This window comes from Astatotilapia calliptera, chromosome 17 (assembly GCF_964374335.1).
Source record: "Astatotilapia calliptera chromosome 17, fAstCal68.1, whole genome shotgun sequence".
NCBI lineage: Eukaryota > Metazoa > Chordata > Actinopteri > Cichliformes > Cichlidae > Astatotilapia > Astatotilapia calliptera.
Genome location: NC_137438.1, coordinates 28,619,243 through 28,632,658, shown reverse-complemented (window position 1 = coordinate 28,632,658; position 13,416 = coordinate 28,619,243). Strand labels below are relative to the sequence as shown.

The 13,416-nt window shown below is 39.9% G+C and overlaps 1 protein-coding gene across 2 annotated transcripts in view; it reads left to right on the top strand.

The window, feature by feature from the left end:
* pcloa (piccolo presynaptic cytomatrix protein a) overlaps nucleotides 1-11,074 on the top strand; it is a 64,221-nt gene extending 53,147 nt beyond the window's left edge. Inside the window, exons 19-27 of one of the 2 annotated variants that reach the window (XM_026146505.2) lie at nucleotides 192-263; nucleotides 351-597; nucleotides 1,175-1,432; nucleotides 2,569-2,757; nucleotides 3,819-3,960; nucleotides 4,115-4,176; nucleotides 6,073-6,207; nucleotides 7,754-7,899; nucleotides 7,990-11,074. In XM_026146505.2, the coding sequence (XP_026002290.2) occupies nucleotides 192-263; nucleotides 351-597; nucleotides 1,175-1,432; nucleotides 2,569-2,757; nucleotides 3,819-3,960; nucleotides 4,115-4,176; nucleotides 6,073-6,207; nucleotides 7,754-7,899; nucleotides 7,990-8,133 (1,395 nt within the window). In that variant the 3' untranslated portion in view covers nucleotides 8,134-11,074. The remainder of the gene's footprint in view (nucleotides 1-191; nucleotides 264-350; nucleotides 598-1,174; nucleotides 1,433-2,568; nucleotides 2,758-3,818; nucleotides 3,961-4,114; nucleotides 4,177-6,072; nucleotides 6,208-7,753; nucleotides 7,900-7,989) is intronic. The other variant, XM_080292191.1, reaches the window with a different exon arrangement.
* The last annotated feature ends 2,342 nt before the right edge of the window (nucleotides 11,075-13,416 follow it).

Here is a 13,416-nt window from a genome sequence, read left to right as displayed (position 1 = left end):
TCGCTGAGATTTATTATATCTGTTTAGATCCCATTTTAGATTCAGTGAGCCTGTATCAATCACAGCAAAACTGCCAACTTCTGTCGCCGTTTCTATTCGTTTTTCGGCTCCTTGAAGGCGTGAAACTGCTTTAACTTTAGCTTGAAACTTGAAACTTTTTTATGAACTCTTCAACTGTGTGTACATTTTAGCTTAAGAAGAAGACTTTGGAGGTGAGCGTGTGGGACTATGACAAGGGCTCCTCTAATGATTTCTTGGGGGAGGTAAGCTCCTTTGATATTATATTTTATACATATATGAATCCATAAAGGTTTTCTATAACTTTTAAAAACTTTTCTATTTGCTTGTAGGTGCTTATTGATCTGTCCAACACTGCCCAGCTGGACAACATCCCGCGGTGGCTCCCTCTCAAGGAGCAGAGCGAGGGGGACCACCACAGACGCTCGCACTCAGGCCAGGGTCGTCACAGTTCTTCTAAACCCTCCTCACAGCACTCCTCCCCTAAAACCACTGGTTCCTCGCATGATAATCAGGATTCCCCAAAATCATCTGTCATCAAGAGTCGAAGCCATGGGATCTTTCCAGATCCGGCCAAGGGTAGGACACGATGTATTCCCCTCACCTCGAATTAATCACCATCTTCCCCTAACAACACTCTGCTGCTTCTCTGCTGTTTCCTCGTCTCTGTAGTCTGTTCTTCTTTATCCCTTTCTTTCTCTTTTTTGCTTTCTTCCTGTCACTGCTCTCTCTATTTCTACCTCTACCTCTGTCCATTTTCTCTTTACAGTCTTGTCTCCTTTATTACCGCCACCTTCCTCTAGTCATTTTTGCACCCATTCTAGCTTTCGCTTCATGCTTTTTGCTTTCTCGTGGTCTGTTTTCTTGGTTGCCATGATGTCACCCTGCTTAGAGGCCTTGCCTTAGCTTCCCTCTATCTTTCTCCTAACACAGAGGGCAACATGGCCGTGGAAGGCTTTGAATGCTAGTTAAAAAATAACCTCAAAGTAACATCAAATTTAATGAGCACGATAGACTATAAGACACACTGGCTAGATTCAGTATCTCACTAGCCAGCAACTCAGCTCGTTGTGAGTGGTGCGCAACAGGTGACAACCACTAAGAAAAGCAAAAGGTAGCCTTTTTTTTGGTAATTTGGTGAATCTGGTTGTTTTAGACACACAGGTGCCCTCTATCGAGAAATCTCACAGTAGCCCTGGCACATCGAAGCCTTCCCCGTCCGAGGGCCAGAGCCAAAGCCACAGCCACGGACACAGCCAACACTCTCGCTCACACGGCGCTTCACGCTCCAGCAAAAGCGCAGCACGACAGCACCATCAGGAAAGCCTCAATGGAAGCAGAGGAGGCGCTGCCGTAGCAACGGGCGATGCCCAACAGCAGTCACAGCAGCAGCCGCCACAACGCCTCCAACCAAGTAAACCAAGACGCAAATAAAGCCTACGCAGCATGGCCTCCTCGCACTCATCTGTTCTACCTTTTGTTGAGTTTTTTTTTTTTCCCGTTCCTTTATTTCCTTTTCCTTACTTAGTTTCCCCTCACTCCTCACACTCTCTGGTTCTCTTCAGCATTGTATCCACAGTGTGTCAACCTTTCATGGCTTCTCTTCTGTATGTATTCACAAGTGTCAGCAGCCAGCACCTCACCTGTAAGGTAGCACACTGTCTTTGACCCTTACTTATTTTGACCTCCTTCCAAATACGCATAATGCTAGCTAATAAGTATCCAGTTCTAACTATTTAAAATCCTATTAGTGTTAAAAAATATGTAATAAAGAGGCTTAAATGTACTTTAATGGAGTTAAACTTAAATATTAGCTTTCGTTTTGACTGACATTAGCTTTTAATTTTAAGATGACAGTGTAAACAGTAGTAAATAAATGAAACAGAAAGAAGCAGATTTGCACAAGATGTTCAAACGAGCTTGGCGATAATGTCAGAGCAGCTCGCTCTAATGATGAAAGATTACTGATAAAACAGTTTCGTAACAGAGGACAGTTCATCAGGAAAATAATTCTTCAGAATTCAGAAAATGACTTCTGCTGCCTGCTAGAACTTAAATCATTTCATTTAACTGATCCGACTTTAAAACCGAAGACAGTTGCAGTCCCCTCCCTTATATCATTTACCTATTTGGATTTTTACTTTGATTTTATTATTATTATTATTTATTTTTATTTTTTGAGTTCTGTATAATTTCCTTTTTTGTTAACAAACAACGACCAGCTTTTCTGAAGCTCCTCCACCGAGATGGCTGTGCATGCAGTCCGCTACACCCACCCTCCCAACCCTTTTTTTTCTGTTTAAACAACTACCGGACCCACGATGCACCTCAGTAGATGCTGCACGCCCCACCCAATAGTGATGTGGGAGGGGCACTGCACACTGTGGCTGCATGTGATTGACAGTCAAGCTGGTTGCCATGATGAAGATAAACCGCTCTCTGAATCTCCATCTCGCTCCTCCCTCCTTCTAATTTGAATTCCAACACCATGACCTTTGTTTCCCGGCGTTGACCCCTTGACATCGTGCCTGTGAAACTAAACTCATCCAGGCCAAAGAGGCCGCCTCTCACTGAGGCACCAGAGACACAGCGTAGTGGGCGTGCTCACCATTCAGAGAGCCCAGTCTGACTGGCTGCCTGCCCTGCCATCGATTGTGTCGGCCAAAGGGAGCAGAGCAGACGGCAGACACCTGACCCTCAGGAAAGCCGTGTCAGAAGAGAGGCCGCAGAGCACCGGAGGTGAGAGTTTGCCCAAGAGTCTCCTCTCTGTCGTGTGACTGAAGCACAGATGGAGCAAGGAGAGAAAGAGAGAGTGAGAGAAAGAGAGGATGCAGTACTACTAACGCACACCTGCAGAAAGAAAGAGGGGAATATTCATAAAAGAGACAGGAAGATAGAGAGAAAGTTGCACTCAGCCACATCACCACAGATTCATGCACACACGGCACACACTTTTCTTGAAGGCCACCGACACAGTTCACTAATACCAGGAAGTCAATATCCAAAACTGTGAGATGAGTCATTGAATGTTAACACTTTGCCACTGCCACATCTGCTGCATCATTAAACTGTTATTAGTGAGCTTTTTCGCAATCCGGCATTGATGCCGTGTCGAGTGGCTTGAAAGAAAAACGTGTCGGCATGGATCCTCTCGTGCACCGCATCCACGCATCTTACTTCATTCATACTCTTATCACACTGCCTGATCAGCAGTTTGAGAGCAAAAAAGCTAAAACATTGAAAATCATCTAAAATATCCTGCATTAAACAGTTAAAAAGATTATAAAGAGACAGTCGTAAACATTCTTTAAAGTCCCGAAAATATGAAACTGAAGCACACTGAGGCAGTTTCACTTAAACTTGAGGAATCGGAACGCGATTCTTATTTCATGTAGACGACTAACGATGTCAGTGGAGTCTTCGTGTCTCTTGTTTAGTCTGCATAAACATATACATGTGATATCGCTCTGGTTCTATGTGTGCGTTTTAAGTTTTAAATTTTAAATGTGACTTTTTACTGTCTTGTCTTTGCCGAGAGAAAGATGTCTGTCCATGTGCTTTCAGTGTTTGTGTGCTATTCATTGCGATCCAGTCCTGTGTGCTTTAAAGTAGCTTTGTCTTTGACTTTAGCAAAAACTTTTCAAGTTTTATAGCAGATTTCCACTGCTGCAAATAAGTAATGCTACCTGGCCCATGTTTTTTTTTTCTTTTTTTAATTATTGGAACCAACCGAGGAGGGGAAGGGGCAATTTTTCTTTCTTTGTCTTTGTCGTGATGGGTGTGGTGATATCTATGCACAGCTCGGTCAACCTACAAATCAGGAGATGCCCCGGTCACAGCAGCCTCGTTAGATAGTGGCTTGAGCGGCAGCGCCTACAGCCTACTGGACGAGGAAGCAGAGGCAAACGAGGTGGACAGTGCTATCTTCCAAGTGCCCCGATTGTGAGTCAATTTATTTATCCCACAAAGAGCGGCATTTTAGCATTTTAAACATGTTAATTTGCTTAACTATTCCTCGCTGTACTAAAGATATACTGTACTACATTGTAATATGCTATGCACTTAAATAATTTATATATTTTTTTCTCTTCCTCAGTGGAAAGATCCCAAATGGCACAGATGTGATAAAATCATCACTGGGACACAGTGACACTGAAGGTTGGGCATGTATCTGTTATACAGTAAATGTTTTTTGTGTGTGTTTTTGGTGTATTCATTACAACATTCATGACATGATTATCTAAGAGTGCAATTAGCAAATGGCTCCTAAAGTTTGCATGACCAACATTTAAACTAGTCCCTTGATGTTATGTGCCATAAAGGGGTTGGACATGGTAGGCAGCTACTGACAGGTAGCATTTAAATAAGACTCACCTGGTATTAAATGGGCTCAAACGGTATCAAGAAAAGTGCCCTATGCCATTTCACCACATCAGCCTGAACCATTGATATAAGCACACACTACATCGATACTTTTATCTTGATTCTGACCCTGCGGTCTAAATGTTGCGCCAGATATCAAGACACACCAGTCAAATAAGGCAATATTTTTCCAATCTTTTGTCCAATTGTGTGCAAATTGTAGCCTCAGTTTCCGGTTCTTAGCAGGCAGCTGAGTGGCAGTCGGTGTGGTCTTCTGATGCTGTAACCCATCTCCTTCAAGGTTGGATGTTTTGTGCTTTCACACAAACGTCCAACCTTGGAGAAGATGCTCTTCTGCATACCTTGGTTGTCACAAGTCGTTTGAGTTATTGGTGCCCTAACTATCACCTTAAAGCAGTCTGGTTATTGTCCTCTGAACTCTGGAATCAACAAGCTTTTTTTCCCAAAGAATTGCTGCTCACTGGATATTTTTGTCCTTTTCTGGCCATTTTCTATAAATCCTAGAGATGTTTGTGTTTGAAAATCCCAGTAGATCTAAACTACTCAGACCAGGCTGTCTGGCACCAACAACGCCACATTCAGAGACACATAAATCCCCTTTCTTCTCCATTCTTGATGCTCGGTTTCAACTTCAGTGGGTTGCCCTTTACCATGTTTGCCATGTGGCTAAATGCACTGAGTTGATGCCATGTGATTGGCTAATTAGATATTTATATGAGCAAGCAGCTGAACAGGTGTACCTAACAAAGTTGCTGGGGAGTGTATATATTTTATAACTGCTCACAATAGTTACTCATCCAATTTTAAGTCAGCTCTATTGGTCTATTATATGATTTCTTACTCCTTCTTATGTTGTAATTTGGCTTACGACATACCACACTGTAATTATGACACTGTAATTTTAAATGGACTTATTTTATCTTTTTATCGTTTCACCATCTGCGCTCTGTCTTTTTGTGCCACTGGATTTCTCACTTTTCATCACTTCAGAAGACATTACATCCACTGATTTAACCAAATCCCTGCCTGTATATGACTATATAGTCAACCTTAAACCCCAGACTTCATCCTAAATTGTAAAGATTTATGTTATTGTCCTGAGAAAGGAGCTGCTTCCCCACAATGTAACTGTGTAAACAGATTTATGTCCCCACAACATGGGTAATAAAAGTGCACTTACACACAGCCTACATTTGCCAGGGACTTGTTGACCCAGCTTTCACAACTGCCACTTCCATTCAGTTGCCAAGGCAACTAGAGGCCAGGCAAGGCTCATCATAACTTCTCCTTGTCCTTGTTAAATCAATAAATGTGATTGCTCGCAGACCATGTCAGATATTAGTCATCGCATTCACACACTTTGTGCTCTGTAGAGTACGTCCACTTTGAAAGATGCCACATTTAAAATAATTGTAATAATCGAGCTTATACCCATCCTTATTTTCTTAAATTAGCTCTAAAGCCCTTCCTATTTTCAGTAGCTTTTAACTTGAGGTCTAATAGTTTGCTGAAGTTCACTGTAAATACATCCTATTGCTCTTTTATTTGACTTTTTTCTTTTTTACCCATTTAGAAGGTGCCTGGAAAGCACCTCTGTTGTTTTAAAATGTGCCATATAAATAAGGTTAACTTGACTAGTGCATATTTAGCTTCATGTGTGTATGCATTTAGGTAAGACTCAGGTAATGGGAGAGATAAAGATCGCTTTGAAGAAGGAAATGAAGACGGAAGGTGAACACCTGGTCCTTGAGATTCTTCAGTGTCGTAACATCACCTACAAGTTCAAGACTCCAGATCACCTGCCTGGTAACTGAAAATACCTGATCTATGCACATGACCGAACCAATGCCAAGCTAAAGTACACCAACTGAGCAAGCTGTTGTGACATATCACTTATTGTCATCCATTCTGTCAAGAATCGTGTTTTAGGAAGAGGAAGGTGAAAGAGAGGAAAAAGTATATTTACAGAGAGTTTCCATGATACGCATAATTTATATCGCATTTAACAGCTGGGAAGCCCACACAAATATGTGTTCTGGCATCTAGCTTCCCTTCAAATGTTTGCCAGTTTTATAGCAGTAGAACAACTGGTGTTGCAATAAAGTGTTTCCCAGCCCACGTAGAGCATTTAACCCTTAAGTAATATGTACTGTATATGTGTAAGGCTAAAAAAGAGACTGTAAAGGCTCACTAATGACACATAAGCCTGGGCAAATAAGATGTGGGATGTGCCATTTATGAGTTATATTTGACAGAAACTGTGTAGTTCGAGTAGTAGCATACATTACAGTATGTAACTCCCTTTAATTGAAAATTAATTAAAGTGTTAAAAAAATACAAATAGCTTCATTAGAGTACAATCGTATGCTATTTAGCCTTTAAAGATTGCTCTGTGCATTATTATTTAGACACATTGGATAAATGCGTTGGGAGTTATATAGCACAATTACATGAATCTTTCTGCTGATATAATGCAGATTGTTGCCCACACTGCCTCTGCTTGTAGTATTTACTTCCTTAATACCCAAGCTGCCGGCCACTTGCTTGATTTGCATTTGCTACCAGATGGGACCTGCACAAAAGGCTTTATTTCAGCTGAGAATACACTGTCACTCTGCAGTACAGAATCTTGCTCGGTGTTTCATAATGGTAACACTTTATAGTTATGACAGTTATATAAACTATTTATATGTTATATAAAAGTATCGTTTTCAGTGCAGCTGTGTTCGCTATAGACACCCAGTGTCAGGATTCGAAGAATTGGGAGTCACACTCAAAAAGGCAGATTGAAGCAACAAAAGCCATCTTATTGCACTGATACAGAGAACACAAAGTCCAAAACAAACCATCGGGAATCCAAAGTAATCACAGAAATATGCAAGTGAACCACACTGTGAAAGAGAGCAGATGCTGAGGCAAAAATAAAGGGAAGGCATGGCTATTAGTACACAAAGGGGTAATCAGGGAAGTGGACACAGGAGGGTAACGAGAAAGCAGGGAAGTGAAACTAAAAGCAGGTTGCAAGAAACAACTGTCAGAGGAAAACAGGAAATTATTTAAAAGATATCTGCTTAAATCCTGAAATATGATACAGAAGGAAAGGATCAAGCCTTTATTTACAAGCTTGAAACTGAAAAAAAAAAGGCACATTTTTATTGCACTAATAAAAAGTTATTAAAGATATATGTTCTTAATCCCTAATCCTAAGTGGAAAAATAGGACGGAACTAAATAAACCTTTTAAAAAATACCTAAAACAAATGATTATAGGAAGACATTTTCCTGCAGATGTCAGAAGTCACACTCAGAGAAATCGCATACTTTGTTTTGTTTTGCTTTGTTTCTGTCCACAGATCTTTATGTGAAGCTCTACGTGGTGAATATCGCCACCCAGAAAAGGATCATCAAGAAGAAGACCAGGGTTTGTCGCCACGACCGTGAGCCGTCCTTTAATGAGACCTTCCGCTTCTGCATGAACCCCACCGGACACGCGCTACAGGTAATCCACACAAAGTGTATGTTCACAGTCACATGCCACGTTAGCATCCCATTAAGCACGCACAAAACTGCTGCTTTTTGTTCTTTCCAGCTATTCCTGGTGTCCAACGGTGGCAAATTTGTGAAGAAGACCTTAATAGGCGAGGCCTACGTGTGGCTGGATAAAGTTGATTTACGCAAGCGAGTGGTGAGCTGGCACAAGCTGCTTGCCAGCACTGCCCAGATCCACTCATAGGAGGGGACTCAATCTAAAAGAAATAAGCTTAAGCGGAAAACAGGTTTCTGACATCTGGGTTCCACATCTGGAACGCTGATTCAGTCTTCTGGAAGGTCTGGGCACGGGAAGAGGGGGGATTTTTTTCTTCAACCTTTGTTTCAGGGCTCGCATAGCTTGCTATTTGGAAAAATGCTTTCAGCAAATGATGATATCTGCTCTGATTATGTGAAAAACTTTGAGGAAACCATTATGTGTTTACAGGGAATAAACACATGTTTACAGGACATACAGTGTACAGCAGTGTAGCCAGGACTTAGAAGAAGAACACAGGTGCTGAGTTCAGAGGTCAAGTGCAGAATCAACCAGGTATTACACACTTTATCTCACATACACACACACATGCTCACGACATTGCACACAGTCATTCACACAGAACTTCAAATCTAATAGATACAGGGAATGGACACACTTATAGATTCGAATTGATTTATTTTGACGTGTTATCCATTAAATGTTCTTTAAATGCTCACCCTCGCTTTATTATTGTATTGATTTACAAAGCGTTTTGGGAATGAAATAGTAAAGACTCCGCTATAGAGACCTCTTATTTATTTTTGTATTATGATATTAGCGTAGAGTTCTATGATTTGTCTTCTCCTCAATTATGTAAGTACTTTAACAATCTATTCTGGGAAGGAAGTATATTTTATAATACACTACCTAGCATTCCAGTTCAATACAAAAAAAAATATTGCAAGCATGTTTTTGACTTTATTAACAAAAACTACTTGTTCCCTACCCTTTTAATCTGATTTTTCCCTGATGTTATCCAATGATGACTATTGTTTGATATAGCATCAATATTAATATATATCAAATTGGACATTACATGTTGTGCGCATGAGTCTATCTATTTGGTATGGAGTGCCACATGTTCAACAAAAAAAAAACAAAAAAAAAACCACCTCCAAGGTTCACTTTGTATATAGTGAAGTGTCATAGCTGGACATTATTCTACATATATAGATATAGATATATAGATATATATAGATATCTTTATCACAGACAATCAAGTCTTGATGATTGTGGCATAGAGGTTTTATTTATTCATGATGCTGCCCCTTAGAATGTGAGACGTTTACTATATGAGAGTTAAGCATTTCCTCTTTTTCCTTGTAAGATTGGAGCACATTAGAAGTCTTGCATCAGTCTTGCTTTCGTTCGTAAGGGCAGTCAACTCGACGACACTCGCTTTTGTAGTATTTTGCACTTTTTCTGCTTAGAATGTAAAACTAACATCATCATCCTGCTAAATTATTATTTTTTCACTGGGAAAGTGAGAAACTATAGACCAGGAACTACCCAGAGTTACGATCCTAAGACGCGATGCTGTAACAGTAGCATGATGATGTTTCGTCCCACCTCCACGCGCACTTCATTAAACGCCTATTATGCCCATTATTTCATGAGACAGGTCCTGTACAGGTGTCAAAAGACTGGAAGGCTGGTTCATTTAACATTTTCAGTGAAATATCCGAGTGATTTCTATGCAACATCTACTATATAGCGTAAATAACTGCACCCTGACTTGCCAGAAATATGACACTTGGTTTGAGAGGAAGCATTTCTGTTTATTTTGCACTGCTATGTTTTCATGTCCTCCACGAAATGGTTACTGCTTTAATATGATTTGTTGTTTTCTGTTTGGTTTTTTTATTTACCGTGTGATTTTTTTGTATTGCTATATGAATCTTTATTTATTGCCTGTGAGACAATTTCATATGTTGTATTATATTTGTTTACAGTACATATCAGATGTACAGAGAAATTAGGTTTTTATACACTATGTAGTGCTTGTTTACAATATTTAGAGGGGCCTGAAACTCAGAGAACCAACTTTTTTGCCCTTGTGCACGAACACACGCTCACATTAAAAACGCCAATTCCACGTAGCTATAAATCAAAGGAAGAAAATCGAACATTCCTAGTCATGATTCCTATCTTTGTTTTGCCCTCCCCCTTCGATTTGTTTCATTTTCCAGTAAGTGTATGAATTACCAAAAAAAAGCAACTAAAGAAAACCTTGTAATCAGTGGACTTCACACCTCAAACGTAAGGTGCAACGTGCATTTTTGGTTGCTTTTCTTAACTTTCTATCCATGTGCTCGTGTGTGTGTGTGTGTAGCATCTTCACACCAAGTCCATGCATGTCATTAGCTCTAATGCAGTATCCCTTCCTTTACATGTTATCTGTCTAAATTATCTAAAATTTCTCATAACACACAATGAATTATACAAACACACACACCCAGATGCCATCTCTATCTTCAACCTTGTAAATAAATAGTTTTTTTATACTGGGGTTTGGGGAAGCAATAGGTCTTTTAGCAGTCAAAACTAAACAAAAAAACAAACAAAAAAAAGTCGCGTGATCTTAGAAGTAACAGGGAGTTGTTTCTCCTTGGATCGCTGTACAGTGGATAGGCCGAGGGAAGAGCTTCTGTCTGTTTTTAGGGACCCAGATTTACCCGACCCTTTACACCAAACACTAAAAGTTTACCAGAGTCTAACACAGAAGTCTATCTTCACAACTCAAGTAGTTGCAGGAGAATTTAAATGTGCTCACACTGGATGTTGCATGTTTTGTTGGTGGTTCATACTATTTTTGTGTCCGGATATTATTAAAGAAAAAACAAGAATGGTGTAGAGAGAGATATAGAACAAATGTTATAGAGGGGGAAGTTATGAAGAAAACTTATAATTGATGATGTATGCTGAGTGTACAAAGAGTATGCTTGTAAAACCTGTCTGGTTTTTCACTTGTAAGTAAACAGAAAAAAAAAGAAATCTAATGTCATGGTTTTGTGATTGTATACAGGAGGTATTGATAAATTATGCAAAATGTGCTGTAAAAATGGCTGTTGCCCCATGTCTAAATATTAAATATCATATAAATGAAGCATCATTAGCGTGCATTGAGTTTACTGCATATTCCACTGTTAGATAGCACGATTTTATTTTGAATGTAGAAAGTGCAATTTCTGGGAAACTGCAGTGTTTTTATATATATATGTCTGTGTATATATTTCCGGGGGGGGGAGAGGTTGCATACATGGCTTGCATATGAGGAAGTAACAGAATACAGCCACAAGATGGTGCCATCTGCTATCGTTTTGGCCAGTTGGAGCCCCGTGGTGACGTCCAAGCAAGCCTACGCGAGCCTGCAGTGCTCACACATGTGTCTTCACTTATTACTGATTAGTCTTTTCGTGACTGTGTGGGAGTGTGCAGATGGGGCTTGCTGACAGATCCTTCTGTAGCATCATTTGGTCCGGCTTCATTGTGAGACAAATCAGCACCAGGTGTGTGTATATGTGTGCTCAAGGCTATTTGTTGGTCCTTGATCCCTTTGTATGCATAATGCTAAAATGTGCTATAATAGGATATCTGACATTTGCTCAGATGTGTCTATAATGCTATGTTACTTTCATATATATATATATATATATATATAAAATATAATAATATGGTATACGGTGTTGCACTATGGTAACATATGGTATAATGTGGCATGTAGCAGCACCATATAGCGTGCCCTGTTTGATCCTCCTTGTTAACTCTAATGGTGTCACTACATCAAGTAAGATTAACATAATGTTGTATTCAGTAAGACCATAAGAGCAAAGGAGAAGATGGAATTCCCCCTGTTGGCCGTCAGAAACAAATGCAATTTTAAGATGTAGAATCCTCGCCCATTTTTTATATACAGTCTATGGTATGAGACAAAATTGTGTTTAAAAAAAACGAAGAACCAAACCTTAAACTGAAGCAAAATGTAACCATCCAAAGAAAGATAGATAGCACACAATGACAAAGATGAAGACTAAACTACACAGCACACCAGGGAGACACTATAAGGCACATATAAGGATGAAAGTAAAATAGGCAGTACCTGACAGCAAAACAAAGAAAGTCATGGAGACAAACAGTAAGACACCAGCAAGCAAGCATGGGGAAAAGGAAACACAATACAACTAAAGATTACAAAGGAGACTGGGAAGTCTGAAAAAAGGTGTCTGACATTCTCCACGGACAGGCTTTTCTCATTAGCTTCACCCGGCAACATCATGAAGAAAAGATTCAGTTGTTCGGCTCAACAACCATGGGTCTGAAATCTTGCTGTACTTTCACCCCTGGAGGGCTGTTCTTTAAAGCCAGGAAACTCTGAAAAAAGCTCAGAGGCGACTAATGAGAATGACAGGTTAGCACTAAAACCTTCTAAAATCAATATACAGTCCACTGACTCATATTTAGTAGATCTGAATTTACTTCATGAGTGATGGTGGAATAATGTGTTTACTGCAACATACAACAACCTAAAAGCATGTCCAAATCATAGAAATAATCTGTAACAGTTTTTCATTTTAAAAAATGTTTTAGACTTTTTATACATATGTATATTACACCAACAGGGGGCGTAAGAAATCCATTTTACACAGTCACACAGTTCTCTGTAGTGGAATCCTTTTGGACCTTTGACCTTAAGTATTTCTGAGTTCAAAATAGAGATCCCATAAGCTTAAATGCATTTAAACTTATAAATAACTTACTTATTATTGCATTTTTTCAGGGAGTAGTGCGAGTCTGTGTGTGTCTGTGTGTTTACCGACAGGGGGATGGATCACCTGTGTCAGCACCTGCTGAATGTTGACTCTGCAGCTGAAAAAAAACACCTGCTTCTGCCAGCTGAGTATGCCACAAAATAATTGTGTGTTGGAAAAATAGAAGACCACCTACAGTTATAATACCTACAACAAAAGAAGGATTTTATCTATTATTTTATAGGAATGAGCGATCTATACAAATGCACAGTAATGAAAAGGTTTAAAAGCTGTAATGAGAGCTGCTACGATTCATGATTTGACGGTGACACTGTCAAAACTACAGGAGGCTGAGCTGGAGGTGACGGAGTTGAAAATACTAAGGTTTTTGTTGTGAGTGACCAGGAGGGGACATGGTTAGATGCAAGTATATCAGAGAGGCATTTCAGGGTGAGTGGTTTGAAGGCAAAGTTAAGGAGGAAAGGGTTGAGATGGTTTGGACAGGTGCAGAGAACGGATAGTAGATATACTGGACAAATGGTTGAAGTTGAAGGTGCCAGGTAGATAGCCAGGAGACAGACAACCCACTGTGGTGACCCCTAAAGGGAGCAGCTGAAAGACAAAGAATATGCAAATGCACAGTAACTATATGGTTAACAGAAAACAAAAATCCTTTCCTCTGTCTACACAAGTACTATTT